Source organism: Platalea leucorodia (assembly GCF_965183815.1).
Source record: "Platalea leucorodia genome assembly, chromosome: 1".
NCBI classification, from domain to species: domain Eukaryota; kingdom Metazoa; phylum Chordata; class Aves; order Pelecaniformes; family Threskiornithidae; genus Platalea; species Platalea leucorodia.
This window is the reverse complement of record NC_138823.1, coordinates 14,491,058-14,509,766: the sequence shown is the minus strand read 5'-3', so window position 1 is coordinate 14,509,766 and position 18,709 is coordinate 14,491,058. Positions and strand designations below refer to the sequence as shown.

General features: G+C 47.3%; 1 protein-coding gene across 1 annotated transcript in view; it reads right to left on the bottom strand.

Moving 5' to 3' along the window:
- The window catches only part of SNTB1 (syntrophin beta 1), a 116,365-nt gene extending 98,579 nt beyond the window's left edge, over window positions 1–17,786 (bottom strand). The window contains exon 1 of the mRNA XM_082325358.1: window positions 17,212–17,786. Coding sequence (XP_082181484.1) covers window positions 17,212–17,734 — 523 coding nt within the window. The 5' untranslated portion in view covers window positions 17,735–17,786. The remainder of the gene's footprint in view (window positions 1–17,211) is intronic.
- Between the last annotated feature and the right edge of the window lie 923 nt (window positions 17,787–18,709).

Here is an 18,709-nt window from a genome sequence, read left to right as displayed (position 1 = left end):
AATTGAAGTCTACCTAGAAGCCCGGGCTGCAGTCTGGCTGCAGGGTGCTCCCAGGGAGCCCAGCAAGGTCTGAAACTACTGAGGAGGCAGATTTCCCTGGCAGTTGGGGATGGTATCAGCGGGGCATTTTCCCTCCTGCTCCACGGGATATAATAAATATCGGCGGGTGATGATAGCATGCCAGCCACAATCCAATCGCACGCTGTGCTGGCTCAGCGCTCCTCTACCCCGGAGGGAAGACCACAGCCAGGACCCCTCACAGCAAGGCATCATGAATGCATTTCCCCTCTGTGTTACCTCTACAGCATGAACACCAAAAACCATGACCCAGAAGTGAACATGCCAGCCCGCTAAGCCTGATACATGTTTAGCTTGGCTTTATTTGCTGAAGCCCAGCCCAGCCCACAACCACTGAGAAGCAGAGAAGGATCAGTCTCTAACAAGTGAGCTAGAGGAACAAAGAAGGGACTTTGCCTCCAGCACAAGACTTCTTCAGCACTCGATTTCTAATCAGTATTACTAGACGTTTATAATACTGCCTTTCCTGGCAGCCAGCCGCTGGGCCCACCTCTCACAGCCCATCACCACTGCTGCAAATAAAGACAGAGAACATTTGGACGTGATGGATGTATCTCCTGTAGGCTCCAGCTTCACGGCTGCTCACGTCCCAAGCCTGGCTCCATATCATTAACTGAAGTAGAAGGATCTGGAGCACAACTAGGAAACACAGAAATCAGACCACACTCCCTACACGGTGGGTAGGGTGTGAAAAGCATTGGCCCTGGTGATGAAGACACTCCACGCTTTGCTACAGGTAGTTTCAGCCCAATTAACCTCTGCAGCTTACAACGTGCCAGACTAAGTGGTGAAGACAGGCAATCCCAGCTGACACAGCAGGCGAGCAGTGCTCAGGACAGCAACAGCTTTTAAGTGTCTTCTTCCTCCTCCTCCTCCGATGAGTAACTGAGATAAAGCCAAAGGAGCCATACCAACAACACTGGCAAAGCCTGCAACTACAGTCCCAGACATCCCACCTCTCTGCTGCTGAAGGTAAGAGGTGCTGCAAGCTACACCACGCTCAAGAAAAACTGTGAATAGCTCTTGGGCCCTGGGAAGTAACTTAAGTTGAAGAGTTTACTTAGGACTAGCAAAAATACCAAGCACTTGAATAGTATTGGTGTAAGGCATCATACAAAGGAAAAGGGCAGAATTAGACACTTTACACCAACTGCAGGTCTCCTCCTAAATTTCACGAGGGCACACCTTCTGAAGGAACAAGTAATGGCAGAAGTTATTACCATTTTTTGTCATAGAATCATAGAACCATTTAGGTTGGAAAAGATCTTTAAGACCATTGAGTCCAGCTGTAAACCTAACACTGCCAAGTCCACCACTAAACCATGTCCCTGAGTGCCACGTCTACATATCTTTTAAATACCTCCAGGGATGGTGACTCAACCACTTCCCTGGGCAGCCCGTTCCAGTGCTTGATAACCCTTTCGGTGAAGAAATTTTTCCTAAGATCCAATCTAAACCTCACCTGGTGCAACTTGAGGCTGTTTCCTCTCATCCTACTAAGTCATTGCTAACTTGTTCCCACAAGAGGTATTCCTACTAAACACTTAAAGACTTAAGTTGCCAAAAAAAGAAACAACCAGCAGAGGCTTTGCTGGGCACCACTGCACCTCTGCACCGCTCGGTGCTCCAGGGCAGCGAAGCAGCTCTGAGCCTCTAACCGGAGGAGAAAACCCCTGCAGAGGAAGCAACTTGGGCAGTCTTGTGACACAGCTGAAATATCTTATGGCCGATGTTAAACTTTGGCTTATAAAGATTGGAACCGTTTAACTGCCTGCTCGATGCTTCGCTCTGCAGCAGGGGACACAGAGGAGGCACTTGTCTCTCTCCCGCTGACGGACAAGCCACAAACAGTCGGTCGCGCTGGGTCAGAACCCGTTTTGCCCATTCCCTCTGAAAGAAGAAGGACGTTTGTGCTGGGGACACAAAGGCTGATCTGTTCGGAGCTGGCCACAGTCCTCCCGCCTGGCTCCCATTGCTGGCCTGACACGGGCTGGCGTCAAAGGGGGAAGGGTAAAAACGCAAGCACTGTCCCATTTCCCCAAAGTCTGTTCCTAGCAAATGTCATTATTTCAAAATGTTGCACTTCGAGAATACTTGTGTGAAGTGCTCATGAAAATCTGAACTGTGTAAATTGGAGTTCAATTTGTATATTCAACATTGCCACTCTTTTAAAAGAAGTTAAACATGGCTACATTTTTTCCAGTGGAAAAAGCTATGATCTGCAAAATGATACTTCTTGGGAATTGCTACCATTTCCTTGTTTGTTTTGGTGCGGCATAGGTTGGGAGGGAGGAATGATGATAAAAACATGAACGCTTTTTCTCCTCACCTTGAACAGTGACAGGTTTAACAGCAAGCAGCTTTGTATAGTGCAATCAGTACTTGTATGCCCACAGGAGAGGAAAAACAAAATCATAGGTCTTCGTCTTGCATAGCCTTACCCAAACTTAGCTTCAATGAAATACATTAAGACATCTGATGTATGCAGAGGACATCTGGATCTATATTGTTACAGGATTGGGGCACAGAGAGAGAAGCCTACAGACACACACTGCAGAGAACTGGATAGGGCCTTCTGCCTGTCTTTGCTCCCTGTCCACCCCGCTTCAGCCTGCAAAGCAGAATATTTTCATATATTGTTATTTTCATATATTCTTATTATACAATATTTATTTAAAGGCTGAAGAGACGGCGTGACCTAATTTTGCTCTGCAAGCAATTTCAGGGAGTACCTGTGCATAGGAGCCGTGGATCCAGTCAGGCAGCCGTGAGGAAGGCTGGCCCAAGGGGGGCTGCCAGTGGCCCTCATGGCTCAGTCCCCTCCGCCACATCCCATACTGAACAGCGACATGGTGGGAGGTGGTTCTGGGACACAAGCAAAGCTCTCCCCCGAGCAAGCTGAGGCTGACAGGCCCTTTTCAGCCTCCTTGGCCCCTGCAGCTCATACAAATCTTCAGCGGGACTATTCAGGGGGCTTGGTCTGCACAATGGGGGGCCTTTAGCTAGAACTGAACCCCAGAGAAGCCGATGCCAGGGGCACTGCAGCTGAAGTGCCTGTTGAATTAGACTCGCATTATTCTTTTCCTAGCATTTATCAAGGAAATAATGTTCAAAAAGCATGGACTTATCACTGCAGACCTGCGTCCCACTTGACTTTTCCGAATCAGTTATACTTCAACTGGGTACTCTTCATGTAATACTGTAAGAGCCTTCTTTGCAACACTCTTCTAAAGCTATGATTACAGGTTTAAAATCAGGGGTTAGTTTCAACTCACTGTATTTTCTAATGATACCTATATTTAAAAGGAGAAAAAAAACACAAGGTCATTGGGTTGCATTCTGGGCCTGGAGACCTCAGTGCTCCTGAGCTAACCCAAATTCTCCCAAGACCTCAAACACGAAATACAGCAGGCTTGCAGTTTATGTACCGTCTTGTGATGATACCAATTCTGTCACTTTTCAATCACTCTCAAACTGCAGTTGCAACTTTGCACCCCTTTAGAGATAAAGAAAACCACCAGGTTTGGCTGTTAGCCAGGTGACCATCAGCATCTGATGGAGCCTGCCCGGACACTGCGTTCAACCCCAGCAGGGATCTGCCAACGTTCAGATACACAAAGCAGTCAGCTGGGATAAAGTCAGCAAGCTAACATTTTGATTATGCAATTACTTGTTAAGCTACATCTGCAGGTTTTCCTGCATAATCAGGCTGATACACATCAAACTTTTTCTGATGTTGTCTCGCATCCTAAATGATGCAGTCAGAAGCCAGAAAGGAGGCAAATGATATCCAGAAAAATCAGAGGGGAGAAGAGCGTTGTGTTGTCGGGTCGGGGGAAGACACACAGAGGCTTCGGGCTTGGTGTACTCTGCACACCCAGAGTATCTCTGATGACTGTCAGTCTGGCATTATACACTGCAGTGGCACCAAGGTAGCAGCAAACTCTAATTTCTCCTGGAGAACCATCTACACCTTGACAGTGCTACAGAGAGGGCGGGAGGGCACTTACAAACCTCCCGTTCAACAGTAAAGAAGTCAAATTTCTGCTGGGTGCAGCTTTTGGGAGAAAAACATAACTCTACAAACCAGCCTTCCTTCGGCTGGGGCTGCACGGCTAGAAGGCACGTCCCCTGGGTGGTGGATAGGGGATCCCTCTCTGGAGGGTGCACCAGATAAAATTGAAGAAGGTGCCGCGAACCAACGCAGCCTAAGGGAAGGCCACCCTGACAGAAAAACCACTGGCCCTCCAAGTCATGGGGGTTGGGCAGGAGGCCAACTACCTCCTCCCGGAAAAAAAAAAAAAATAAAAAGTTGCAGAAACGACGAGCATCAACTTTCAAAAAAAAACCGAAATGGCGGAGATGGAGAAAATCAGTAGTGAAGTGAGGAGGAGGAGGAGATGAAACTGGATCGGTCATGTCTTGAGGAAAAAACCAACAGAAGACTGCGCTGTGGCCCTTGGGACGCCAGAGCACGCAGCCGCAGACCGATCGAAGTGGAAGAACGATGTTCGCGCCTTGTGTGCCTCCTGGCACTGAGAGAATTCAGATCAGATCAGACAAACCAGCCTTCACCTGAAACTACATTTTCGTTGTCTCCAAAAACAATAACTGCTTCCTGCTCCCAGTTAAACATTATTTTTAGTGTGTCTCTCCTGTTGCAGAGGTCAGAGCTTTTAGCTCTGAAGGAGAAAGAAAACCTGAAACATCGTTTGGAAAGCTGTTGATACAGTGTCTGTCACCCTGGAATTTAAGAGAAACCTTGGAGGTTTGCAGAAGTAACATTTTTATGCTTTTCTAATTTGAGACAAGGACCAAAAGCTCAGGCACAGACCTGACTGCGCTTTATTATTCAACCTTTGTGATTAGCACTGAACAGTAGATTAAGAAATAACAATTGTTTAATTAATTATTATTGCACAACATGACTGAACTCAGAGACTCAGCTGCTGCCACGTCTATTTTACAATGCTTTCGCTCATCAGGCTTTGGGGGAGTGGGAAGGAAGGGGGGACAAGCCGAAAGGGTTGTGGCGTTGGGAGTATGGAATCAGGTTTGCTAAGCACAGTCAAGCAGCATGTTAACACAGAGCCTCAACTGAAATGCTTGCAAGCAGGTCTTTGCAGCCACGCAGGACCAAAGATCTGTCGGTATTATTTTAAAGGAGAATTAATGCAGTAGGCATCAGAGATGGGATGAAGCTGCATCAGCATCTTTTTTTCTCCACCATTGATTTATGTCATTATTGCCTGCTAAAAAATATCCTAATCCCACTGAAATCAACAGGAAAATTCATGCCAACTTTAACAGGAGGCAGCTTTCACTCTCCCACCTTCTGCTCCACCTTCACTCTCCTTTCTCAGCACTCTCTAGCAGACGGCAATTCATCCCCACCAGGCTGGCCATCGCCTGCTCACCGCTGGCAGCCAGACATGGACGGTGGGGTCCAGGTGGAGAACGCAGACCCTGAGAAAAAACAAAATTGCAAGTGCAGCCTCCTGTGAAGTACTACAGCAAATGAGTCAACCCAGAGACTCCTTCAGTGCAGGTACAATCAAGACTATTTATTTCCATTTTCATAGAACAATTAACTGAATCTACATAGCACTGACAACAAACAAATTCTGTCTTGGATACAAGCAAACACTTTTACAATACACATGTGAGCTCATGGCTTATGCTTTATGTGTGTACCCACTTGTACCTTCTGCCCATGTAATATTGCTGATAGGCATTTATAGCTGTGCCCACACCAGGGCTAGGTCAGCTCTGGAATCAAACAGCTACATTTAAAGGCATTCCCAAACCAACATCAGCCAATGCAATAGTGAACAGAAAGAAAGCAAAGGGAAACTAAAGAAACAAAATAATGCATTGCATATTCCCCCATAGAAATAATTTCCCACCCTTTATGGTTTCACGAACACTTCTTGATTCCTTCATATACATACAGTTCTACACAAAGTCTTTAACAGAGCAAAAGCTGAAAAGGTACTGGGCCAATTTAATTTACAGCTGCATTGAGGAGATATTAAAATTACACCTAGAAGAGCTATTTTCGGGAAGTTTTAGAGACTCGAGAAGTTTCTTCCTCATTTCCCTCTGTACAGCTTCTACTGTGAGTTTCATGGAAACAAGGGAGCATACCTCCAGAACTACGACTAACTGAAAAGATCAAACATAAATGCCTCACAGGAATTCAAGCAATATATCACTTGTGACTTCTCCACTGGAAGCATATCTGTCTTGGCTCGTACCAAATATACATCCTTGTCCACTTCGTACAACGTGCATATTGATAGAAGAGTAAAAGAACAAAGTGTTTAAGGGGAAGCATGTCTAAAGTTTCCAAAGAACAGAATAAATACCTGCACTTATAGAAATGAACTACGTATTTTAACAAGATGGGAAAAAGCTACTGCATTGAGTTGGTCAAAACTTTTTGGCCATGAAAATTTCCTGTTGATAAATGTGACATGATTGCAAAGATTTTCCACACGGAGAAGGTACACTGGATAATTCTCTGTTATTCCACATGGAAAATTCTACTTAGAAAAGTTTTAAAATGCAAGTTCAAATCAGCGTTTTGAAAGCAAATTTCTTTCTTTTTAAATATAAAATGCCGTTTCAAATTAAAACATCATAAATATTCCCATAGAAACTTGTGTGTTTTCAAGTCAACCCTTCTTTTCCTCCCTCAAAAACCAAAAGGTATTTGTTCCTCAATATTTTGTTAAGAGAGTGAACCTTGAAACCCTTCCAAGGTCTTAATACTATTTATGCACATAGAAAGAAAGCTCTGGCAGTACTTGAATGAAAACTGAAGCATTAAATACTAACATTTCAAGGTATGCCTAGCAGAAAAGTTCAATATATATATAAAACAAGATCAACGCCAAATGGTCTTAGCATAGCAGTCCTTACACAGGCAAAGCCCAGAATCAATTTAAGTTTATTTTTATTGGGTGAAATTTATAATATGCCCAGACTCACTATTTATTTCCTCAAGGCTTCACAGACGAAGTGCTGCTCTTTTGATAGTCTATCCCACATGTTTATTAAAACAGATATAACACAGTGAAAGGAAAACATAAAACTGACAGATGATCATTTTTAGTTTCAGGGATATTTTACATGCCACCTCTTAGAACTTTAATTTATGGCTTTCCTTAATGGAGCCTTTCAGGGTTGATTTTAATGTGTTAAGCAGAAATTCCACTAGTTTGTTACTGCAGTGTTTTCTTTATGACCTGCCCTCGTACATCACATAGGTCTGGCTTATTTATACAGACAGCCGTTCACTGAATGGACTGGGAACTTCTTAAAACCAGTTTCTTTCATTTGCATTCTTCCTGAATTAAAATGCTGTTTTCTTTTATTGCCTTTTTGGCAGGACACTTCTCCAGCATTTCACAAACATGAAGAAGACTGAAGTTACTATGAGCTTTTTTTTACCTTTTTTAAGGCAGGAATACAGATTTCCTCCCTAGGGCTAGACGAGAGCTGTGTATACAAACATCCCGGCATCAGCCTGCAACCCAACCACTACCCCTGCAAAGAGGAGGGTTGCAAAAGCCATGAGAGCAACAGCGGCTTCAAGCAGATTAGCTGTGGCATCTGTAGCCCCTTGAGGTTTGTCGGCAGGTTTGTGTTGCTTGTGTCTCTCCCCGCCAGTGTGCTCAGGACTTCCTCAGCTGTTTGAAGAATCTGAGCTATGTTAACACTTCGACCAGCCATTTACCTGAGCATCTACAATCTAGGTGGGTTTAATTTAGGCAAAGCACAGTAATAACACCTGGAGGTCTTCACGAAGAGCTTGCTGTCATTCCAGCTTGAAGCTGGCTCCCCTCTTCTTGCAGTAAGCACATCTTCTTGACTTTATTCAACAGAGCTCACAACCAGCTACATCCCCTGCTCTGGAAGAGGCTTTCCAGGGGTGTGATATGTAAAGCCTCTCCATGCAGTGCTGAGCCAGGACAGCCCACCACACCACCCTCGCCGTGGAGAGACCCGATGGGTAACACAGGCATCAGCTCAGCCTCTCCAGACCTGGCAAAACCCCAGCAGCCTAAAGTTAGTACAACCACGTTGGCCTCAAGCACATTTGAAGGTCAAGCCCCAAACAAGGAATGCCTGTTGATGGGGCTGTTCATTACAGAACTATGTATATAAATACATCTTCTGGTGTGTGTCTCTGTGCCTAGGTACATATTTATATGGTAGGTAATCCTACAAGAATCCTGCTGGTTCTCTGGAGACAGCCCTCCATCCCAGCCACACATCGCTGATGGAGGCTGTGTACCAGGAGAGTCTACCACTGCATGAGACAGGGCAAGTAAATCAAAAGGGGCAGATATTTACCAAGGAGAATGTGTTCTTTAGGAAACAATGGTAATTTGGAAGCCTTTTTCTTCCGTCCATAGCATCCCCAACAAAAACAACAACCAAAAAACCCCCAAAAATATTCCAACAAAACAAAAATCAATCAAAAAAATTCCACAAAGAATTCAAGCAGCAAGTACTGAAAGTAAATTTTGCTCAGCTCATTCCTGGAAAATACTCCTGAACATCCAATAATTAAATCCCCTCTTTGGCTTCACATCAGCAAGAGAAGGATCCTGCTGGCTCCTGCCCGGCAAGAGTAAGAACAACGGCCTGCTATGAGGGAAATCACGTCTGCCACCGCTGTCCTGCCAGCCCCACTACCAGCTCTGTCCTTCCAGGCTGTTTTGCAGTGACTAAAGCCCAAACTCCAGGATAAGCAGAAAAACTCTCACCGTCTGAGTTAAAACTATTAGCTTAAAGCAGCCTCATAAGCTACGTGCTGGATAACACTAAAACTCACCAGAATCTTTACCTTCACACAGCTGCCTCTTGCTCCCCTTGCAGAATCAGAGCCAATGGCAGGTAAAACACACGTTAGTAGAGTAAAGCCTGGAAACACCTATTATTGAAATAACTCAGACAAGAGTGGACATACGTTATTTCCATGGTATAGCTTTCAATACTCTCTCATTGATTATGCTAAAACACTACTTGATTATGCTAAAAGCCAAAATAGGTATTGCACCAGCAGAATATGCCTATGGCAAATGGAACATAAAGCTTAACTAATGGCTCTGTTTCCCTGAAAGGGCACGTGAGGCTGATAAATAGTCCCATGAGGTCATGTTATCTGTTGGAGCAAATCAGTTAAGTTGTGCCTCCTTTGCCAGCAGATAATTTATATCCTGATATTGTTCCTTTAAAAAAAAATTTTTTTTTCATTTTATTTTGATGTTATGATATGTCTCTAACTTTCAGATAGTGGGAAAAAGGATCTTGTTTCTCTGATACGTATACCATAGCAGGAATTTACACTGATTCATGCCATTAACGTGAACAGAAGCTATTCACACACACAAGTTACTCACCTATGTGCTGCCTGCAGCAGACTCACTGCTCGAATACGTGTCATCTTTAGATGGAAACATCCCTGAGCAGTGAAGAATAAACATAGCCACAGCCTTCATTTTGACAACTTTTAGAGCTGTGCCAACAATTACGACTTCCAACAGTTCAGCAAAAAGCTGCACAACATTTTTAGGAGGAGTGTGCTATATGTTAATCATTTCTAATCAGAGACAGTTTCTCCACATCTACTGTTCTGGCTCATTTCCTTACAATTAAGAACTCCATTTTACCCAATTGCTACAATACAGATGTGCTGCTTTGGCAGTGGCCTACTGTGTCGTGCCCTTAGTATATGCGCAGTGAAAGCCATAACCAGTTCACTAGTTCAAGTTCTAGACAGACAAAATTAAAACCAGACCGTAACAGAAATGTACAGTAGCAGCAGTCAGAAATTCAAGTCTGCCAAAGAGTTATGCAGAAATTATGTTCCTTAATTTAATTTACATGAAGGAACAAACTTAACCAAACGGCAAGGCAATATCTAGTGGTGAAGCAATCTGAAGGACTAGTCACAGTTGATTAAACCTTTTGTAAGCAAGTTTCTTAACATATGTTCTCGAGAACAGTATGTTTTGATAGCTGGTGGCCGATGGACAAACCAATTTTGTCTTTTCCCAGCTTCTCCTGCAAGAAGAGTTAGGTAAAAAACTGTTGTGTCCTAGTTCATTACTCAGTGTTGCTGGACTCCGAGACACACACAAGATGCTGGATGCCATAATTTCAATGAATCCTCTCTCTTCCAGAAGCGCAAGGCACAGAAGGCAGGGCCATTAGCCATCTTTTAAAGCATGGAGACCAAGCCTCATAGAGCAGCTTTCTTGGTCCTGCAAAACAGCAGCTGACAGTCATCTATTTAAGAGCATGAAGGAGGCTCATAACCCACCTCCCAACATGTAGCATGAGCGATAAGTAGCATTCCAACACTTTCTACATACCTGGTAGTTTCTCACAAACTTCTCTAGCCCAAATCAGCCATGCCTCACCTCAAACATCTAACTCCCTCCTTGCACTGATGCTCCTAAGGGCATGTACTGAATGCTGCCACTCCCCTGAGGTTCCTTCCCATCTCTACAACTAGCTTTGTGCCCCTGCCAAAACAGACTATTTATTCCTACTATTCAGAATCCCAGCTCTTTCCCAATCCACCACAACAGCATGATGCTCTCCCTGATTGCTCTAAGTACAGATGTCCTGGCAAAGACCCTTAGCACAGACACAGCTTATGCTGACAGCAGTATTTTTTTCTGCTCGACATAGTTTAAGGTTTGGAGAGGTGACATAGCTGAGGCAAGTGAAGCTCACTTCACACCAGCCACTGTAGTGAGACCAACGGGGGGTTGGGAGGGGGTAAGAGAGATGAATCTCGCTCACCTCCACCCACCACATCAGGGCCAGCAAAACCATGTTACGTAGGCTACTCGCAAACCCTGTATGATATATAGTTAAAAGACTTTTTGCATGTTCTAGTAACTAACCGCTACCATCCCTTCTTCACCAACTGTTTTTCTGAGATGCTTGAAGAATTTTTGCATACTTGGAAAGCCAGAGTCTCCCGTGCACTGCTGGGACAGCTTTGTTCCCATCATATTTTGTTCATTTACGTATGCTGTTGCTCTCTTGAACTACTGTTTCCTCCAATTTCCCTTCTACTGAAGTAGCTGTACCAATTCTAACAAGTAGCCATGGCAACATAATCTTGCAGAATAAAGTACAAAATAATCCTATGATCAGAAATCTAAATTAGAAAAATGGAATGGAAACAATGTGTTTTTAAAGCCTGGAAGTAAGTGACCACTGGAACAGATTACAAATAGATATGGTAAACTCTCCAACACTTACAAACTCTGAATGCACACAAATGGATGCTATACTTAAAGTCAAATTTACAGATAAATTACTACCAGGAGAAGCTCCACACCATATGTTATAAAAACAGTGAGATTAAGAAAGTAAAAAAAAAAATTAAAAATCCTTCCCAACTTATGCCTGAAACCATCAACCTGTCATACTGGGCTGTTCCAAATCCAAACTCTGGTTTGAATTACAGAGACTCCTCACCAGCTCCCTTGGGACGGCCATGCAGCAAGCATTTCTGACCCAACACCAGTGGGGAGCAGGGATGGGGAGAGGTCAGTGTCGTTGGTGATCACCTGTGTGAAAAAGCCTTCCTGGGAGGGTAGGACTGGCCTTAAGCGAAAAGGCAGCTGCCATGGCAAAATTCAGACAAACACTGTTTCATTAACTATAGCAAAAGCCTTCAGCTTTCAATTTTACTCTAATGGTTTAAAGATTCTTAAAGAGTTATACCAAGTTTTCAATTTAATTTTCCACAAAGGAATTACTGCTGGGATTTTAAAAAATGCTTTTATTTCTAATGATACTTAACATGTAGACTCTCTATGTGCAATTGATTCCCAGATCCCTAGACATATTTAATCTTCTAAGCACCCTTAAGGAGCTGGTACTAAGTCCTATGGAAGAACGATTTCCAAGGTGGGTGGGTTGAGGGGGAACCCTGCACTTGGTCCAAATAAATCCAGGAACGTGTTGCCCACAACTGCCTTATTTTCTTTCCAGTAACTGAGAAACAGGTCTTGTACCAGATTTACTGCAAAGAGGATGTACTGATTCTTATCTGTGAAAGGTGATACAGACCGTCTGGACTGCTAAATTAGCCTGTAATCTAATCTAATCAATGAAAGACACACCAAGTGTTCCCACTCAAGCTTCCCCATCAGCCGCAGGCAGCTGAAACAATCAAAACTGAGATTCTTGGGAACTGCTTAGACCTGGTATTCTTGTGAATAAGATTACCTGCTCCTTTCCCTTTCAATTTCACTTTCAAACTGATGTGTGCCAAGGGCAGCTACACAGGCTATGAAATGCGGTATAGCCTCTAAGTACAAAGCGTTTCCCTAACTGCATATTTGCTGGCATCAAAAAAAAAGGTGAAGTGTTTTCTCCATGCGTTTACTGGAAGTATAAAGAATAACAATGCACACAATTTGCAATCACCGAGATTTACAGCCCTGACTGTAGTAAGTAGTTATGTCACGTAGGCACTTATTAAGTGCCCTGTGCCTCATTTTTCCCCTATATATGCAAGAGACACACTTTCTTGGATAAATATTGTATTTTGTTAATCCCCAGAAATCTCCTGTTGTCCATACTTTACTGGAAGAGACACAAAAACATAGATAAGAGAAAAATACAGCCAACAAGTAGCCTGTGCCTATTTTACACTATTTCAACGTGTAATTCACCCAGGCAGAATTGCTTTGCTTCACCCAAAGAAAATTTTAAAAGGGTAGGAAGGGGAGAATCCTTACGATTCTTAGAGAAATATTGTTTGGAAAATAATACATGTTACTACGGCATAGACTGCACCATGCTTACTCTTACAGTGCTTTAAAGCTGTGGATTACTCCCAAGAGGGCTACAGAAGATGACTATGGTCTACTGTCCATATGCTAAAATTCACTAGGCAGAGGGCTGCCTCTCTAGGGGAAATTTCTGCAAACCGTGCAAGAGCCACTTCTCAAGGGAGCCATAACCCCTACCTTGCAATTGTGTTAGCTTAACCGGGAATCACTCAAAACGAGTAAGAAACTATCAACACTAAGAAGATGCTCCTTCTCCCACTGTGTACCTGCCACTGTCATCATCAGAAGCTTGTCGACACACATTTAACAAGTTAGGAAGTGATGCAATCTAAAAAAATACCCTGAAGCCAGCAGCAAAAAACCACATTGATATGTTTTTATTTTCTCCACATCCAAATACAGCATCATGCTGAGGGATCCTGTCTGACATGAGCGCGTGCTACTTCAATTTTTCCTTTTTTCACCAAACGCATAGAGAATACAAGCGAAGTACAACCACCTCGGTTACTGAGCATGCCAAGGGACTGCTCTCATCTAGGATGCTTCAATAAAAACAAACACCTTTTGTGTCTTGAGAGTCACTTGAATGTAATGTGCTTCACATGGCACAAGAGGGGCTGCTTGATTTTCCAAAGTGCTTATTTAAGAAGACCCAATTTAACAGAACAGCAGGGAAATTACATGTACAAACAATAGCCGTCATGATAATTTTAGCTGCCTTCGACGTCTGCAAATATGCACTGTACAAGGAGGCTGTCTCATCTCTCACGTAGGGAAATTCCTTGTGCTCCTTAACGCTGGCGAGAAGCTCCGTCCTGATGTACTGAACACCTGAGAAGCCATCCAGCGCTGACAAGGCCAACGCTAGCGCTTCCCCTGGCCCTGCTCACTGCCTGCTTCGCTCCCCTGCACCCATGCCCAAGCTGTGATGCTCACAGGCAATTAAACCCTGCAGGCAGAAGTCCATCCCTGTAGATGAGAAGAGAGCAGGATTTCTTAGGGCTCGAGTCCTTCCTCACCATCACCTCCTTCTCTTGAACCTTCTGCCTCCTCCTATGGCAGTGTCGCCTGTTGCCTTATTTCCCTTCCATTTATCAAATCCTACGTGCTTTCAAGGCACCCTGGCCAACCCCACAGATCAGACCTGTATGAAGGAACTGATTTATGCAAGCTTAGCTTAGCAGCTGGACTGCAACAGATCGATGTCCTTCAGGCTGGAAAATGAGAGGACAGAACAACCCAGGGTGCCTACTAAACTTGTTAGAATAGGACCTATCCCACTGGGCTCTACAGCTGTGCCACCCCACATCAGCACAGCTACAGCAGCCATGCCACCCCAACCCTTTGGCAAATAATTTCCATTTCTACCAGCTCAGAAACGATGATCAAGGCAGCAAAAAGGGCGAGTGTTAAAACAAAGCATTGCCCCATACCCTTCCCCTCTTCGCAGACCTTCCTCACCCCGCCACACACCCCAGCGCCAGCCCCGCTGCCCACAAATGGTGCAGAGGCTGGGGAGGGATTTTCCGCTCCCTTCCACCCCCGCACAGGAAAGCAGGAGAGACTGCAGTTTAGTGCTGAGCTGGTAAATGCCTCATCTCACTGAGCAAACAATTTTAGGAAGGACACTATATAACAGACGGGCTCCAGCACTCTGATGTTGGGTGTATTGAGCCATACTGACCACATATTCGCTGCTGATAACCTCTAGGAAATACTCAACCATAAGACCCTTTCCAGGAACACACAATGCATTGGGCAATACCCAGAGCCCTGTTGTACCATGAAATGTGCCCCTCATGCTTCGCACCTTGCCATGCCTTTGCAAATTCGTCTTTCGTGGTCTGGAAATCACAAGTAAGTCTCAGAATTTCCCTGAAAATGTAAATGTGACAGTTTGACCCTGGAAATACATGCTGGCATTGCTCTGTTAATTGGAGAAAGATCCTAGAGAGGAGCTGTGCAGGGGTCTTGCCCTGCCCTGGCGCAGGCTGCTTTTTGCAATACAGAACTCTCTAAGAAGTCAGGAAATGGCAAATTCCTATTGTCTGGAAGGAAAGGAAAATCAAGGCTCTCCCTCCTATACTTTAAAGGGAAAAAAAACTTTTGGATTTTCCTTCCTTTAGTAATAAAAAGACCATTTTAGACTGTGCTACTGAAGAAAGAGCTTCAAAGTAGGAAATTGAATCCCGGAGAATTATTTTAAACTGCCTGTTTACACAAGCCATTCACGGAGAGAGGTTCCCTGCTGAAGGAGTAGCGGCTCCGGGGGCAATGCCGCAGCCAACTCATTTTGGATACTCTGCTGAAATAGCAAGAGAAAGGCAGGACAAAATACTGAGTTCAGTGTCAGAATATTTTAACTCTACACAGGGATGACTACTGAAGTGTGCTCTCCATTTACAAATTACAAATTCCATCACAGAAACAACCACTGAGGCACATCAGCCTTCACGGAGCAAAGAAATGCAAGAAAATAGCTGCGACAATGAAAGGAGGGGAGAGAAGGAGGGTACTAAGAGTCCACGCTGAAACAGCTTCATCTTCACTCCGAACGGGAAAAAAAGTGAGGGTTTTTTAAGACTCGTACAGCAGCAGCGTGTTCAGGTGCTGTTACTGCAGGCGCTACACAGAGGGAGGGAGACTGTTGCAAGCCCTATATATACACTACTTACTAGATCACACCAAAGGTCAGCCGTTGCCTGGCCCACACCCCAGGAAGCCCTTAAACTGCATAAACAAACCAGTGACAGAATTTAGATGCAACAGCGTCAACTCAGACCTCAACGAGAAGTTCATATTAAGACTTGACAGGTATCTTCATAAGCGGTTCGGCTGCAGTGAGGGAGGACGAGACGCACTTTGGTCCTGTGAGGAGCACGGGGCACGCAGGGAGGGGAGACGCAATTGCCCTCAGCTTCTTAAATCTTCACGGGGCTCTAACTCCTTCGCAGTTTTCACTGTCATGTGGACAACACCAAACAGTTTCTCAGCATACGCTACTGCAGATGTCATTTTCTCACCTTCCCTCCCCTTCAAACTTTTCTCATAACTTTATGCCACAGTTGGTTGTTCACAGCTGATCCTCAGCTGCACCTCCTACCCGGCAGCAGCACCTCCTTTGCTTCTCAGAATAAGGACCAAAAGGACACACGTGAAAAAATGCGCGGTACCGAAAGGGCTACAGGCACAGCGAGGTGGGAGCGCCTGCGGCTCGCAGGAAGGCGATGGCACGGGGGAAGAAGGCACAGCAGCATGCCTCAAATGCCACTGACCTCCAGTTAAATGAACTTCTGGGCAAATATGTAATCACTTTATCAAACGCGCATCACGGGCATTTCTGAAGCTGTTCATTCTCTCAGGTGGAGCAAGTAAATTAGTCCTTGTGAGAAGACAAGGATTAAATGCCTGTGAACGCCTCTCCTCATGAACTCGCTGTCCTGGGGAACTTGGCTCTGCTTCTGCTCACGTCCTCCCCAACATCTGACCCGCTCTGGGGGGACACCCTCCCTCCACGCCTCCTCCACGAACACCAACCCCGGCTCCTTACTCCGGGCTCGGTAGCCTTAGAGGCTGCCTCTTACAAAACTGTTTCAGTCACCCTTGGGAAAGGAAACGAAAGTCGCTGCTTTGCGGGGATGGTTAATGTGTCAGTGAGGCACCGCCAGCTTCATTCAAGCCTTTTTCCCCCTCTCCCCTAGTCGGGAGTGGGGCGGTGGAAGGAGGCAAGGAAGAGTCGGACAGCGGGAGGTCTCGGGCAGTTCGAGCTGGCGCGGGAAAGTCCCCCAGAGGGACTCCTCTCCTCCTTTAACCCCTCCTCTCCCGGCACCCAACTCCCCCCACCCTTCTTGAGCTGAAAAACCGCGAAAACGTCCAGGCGGCAGATCCTGAAGATCCCTCGCCCCGGCGGGGGTCGGCCAGGCTCCCACCGTGAGCCCTCAGCCTGGGAGCCGACCCGCCGCCGCGGCGAGACGGGGCTGGGGGGGCTCGGGGGGCCGCGCACGGACGGGGCTGGGGGGGCTCCGGCGGCTGACGGGAGGAGGGAAAGTTCAAGCCCAGCTCCCCGGCAGCCCGCTCGTCCCTTCCCGAGGGGCTACGTCCTTAACGCACGCCGTCGGGGGTCCCGGCGCGGCTCGGGGTGGGGGGAATAAACTCTCTGCGAGGGCACCTCTTCACCCCCCGGCTCGGCTCCGCCGCCTCTCCGGCAGCCGAGCCGACCTGCCCCAGAGCCTGCCGCCCCGGGGCGCGCTGGCGGCCGGGCTGCCCCCAGTCCCTCGCCCCATCCCCCGGCCCCTACCTTCCAGCAGCACCTCCTTGCCGGCCCGCTTGAGCGCCTGCACCGCCTCGTCGTGGGTGGCATCCCGCAGGTCGGTGCCGTTGACGGCCAGGATGGCATCGCCCACGTAGAGGGCCTGGGTCTGGTCGGCCGCCAGCCCCTTGAAGATCTTGCTGATGAGGATGGGCATCTTGTTCTCCTTGCCCCCCTTGATGCTGATGCCCAGCCCGCCCAGCTCCTGCTTCAGCACCTTCACGCACCGCTTCTTGTTGGAGACGGCCTCGGGCACCTGCTCGGGGGGGTCGGTGAAGGCGGTGCGCACCGCCGCCGCCCCCCCGCCGCCCTCGGCCCCGCGGCACGCCGCCCCATCGCCCCCCAGGCCGTTGTGGGCCGCGCCGTCGGGGCGCTCCTCGCCGCTCAGCACCAGCGCCTCGCCGCCCAAGTTGGCCAGCACTTTGTGCCAGCGCTCCCGCACCAAAACTTCCAGCCAGCCGCTGCGCTGCGCCCGGCCGCCCCCGCCGCCGCCCGCCGCCGCTACCGCCATCTTAGGAGCATGCTGGAAGCGCCGAGTGACGGCACCCCCGGCACGGCACGGCGCGGCACGGCGCGGCGGCACCGGACTTCAGCCGGGGGGCGGCGAGCTCCCGGCGCGGCGGGGTGGGGCGAGGAGCCGCGGCCGCCCCCCCGGGGCCGCGCCGGGGCGGGCGCACCTGGCGGCACCGCCCGCTGCCGCCGCCCGTGTGCGTGGGTGTCCGGGGGGGTGTGCCTGTGTGGCCGGGGTGTCCCGCCCCTCCCACGGACACATCGCGGGGACACGGCCCCGCCGCGTCGCGGGTCCCTTCGAGCCGGGGGTGCGATGGCATTTAGCGCTGAAGGGACCCGTGGGGAGCGGCGGTGTCAGCCCCCGGCAGCTGCCGTCTGCTGTGGCGGGGAGGTGAAGGACATCGGCGGCAGAGCAGCGTAAACGAAAATGCAACTTTCTTTTTCCCAGGGACTTTCTTATAAAGCAGATTTAAACTAAAAGGTGGCACGAAGATAGTTAAATTTCAACCGTATGAAAGTAGAATCCACGCTGTTTCACAGCTTTGTAGGATGAAGGTGGTGAGTGAGTGTCATGGATACTTTTGCACATTTTGAACCTGGTTTCTTTGCCTTTGATCACAAATTTTTAAGGCCCACAGAGGCCACGTTGCCCATTTTTCAGTTTTTCCCATGCTCACTTTCCACCTAGGAAAGCAATTCGGTGCCTGATGAGGGGCTCGAAGCTCCAACTCAGGCACCAGAGAGGACAAAGCTTTCGCATTGCTGTTTTGGAGATGCCATCAGTGGGCCTGGGGGTGCTCCTCCACAGCGATGTGACTCTACAGATACCAAGCACCTCCTGGACTGCCTTTGTTTCTGCTCCTTGCAGAGCAGCTCTGGCTCCTTCCTAAGCTGGGCTGAAAACTGCAGCAGTTCTGGACCATTTGGTGTATGTGGGAGCAATGCTTTGGGGAGGCTGGGGTGGCCAGTGAGGTTA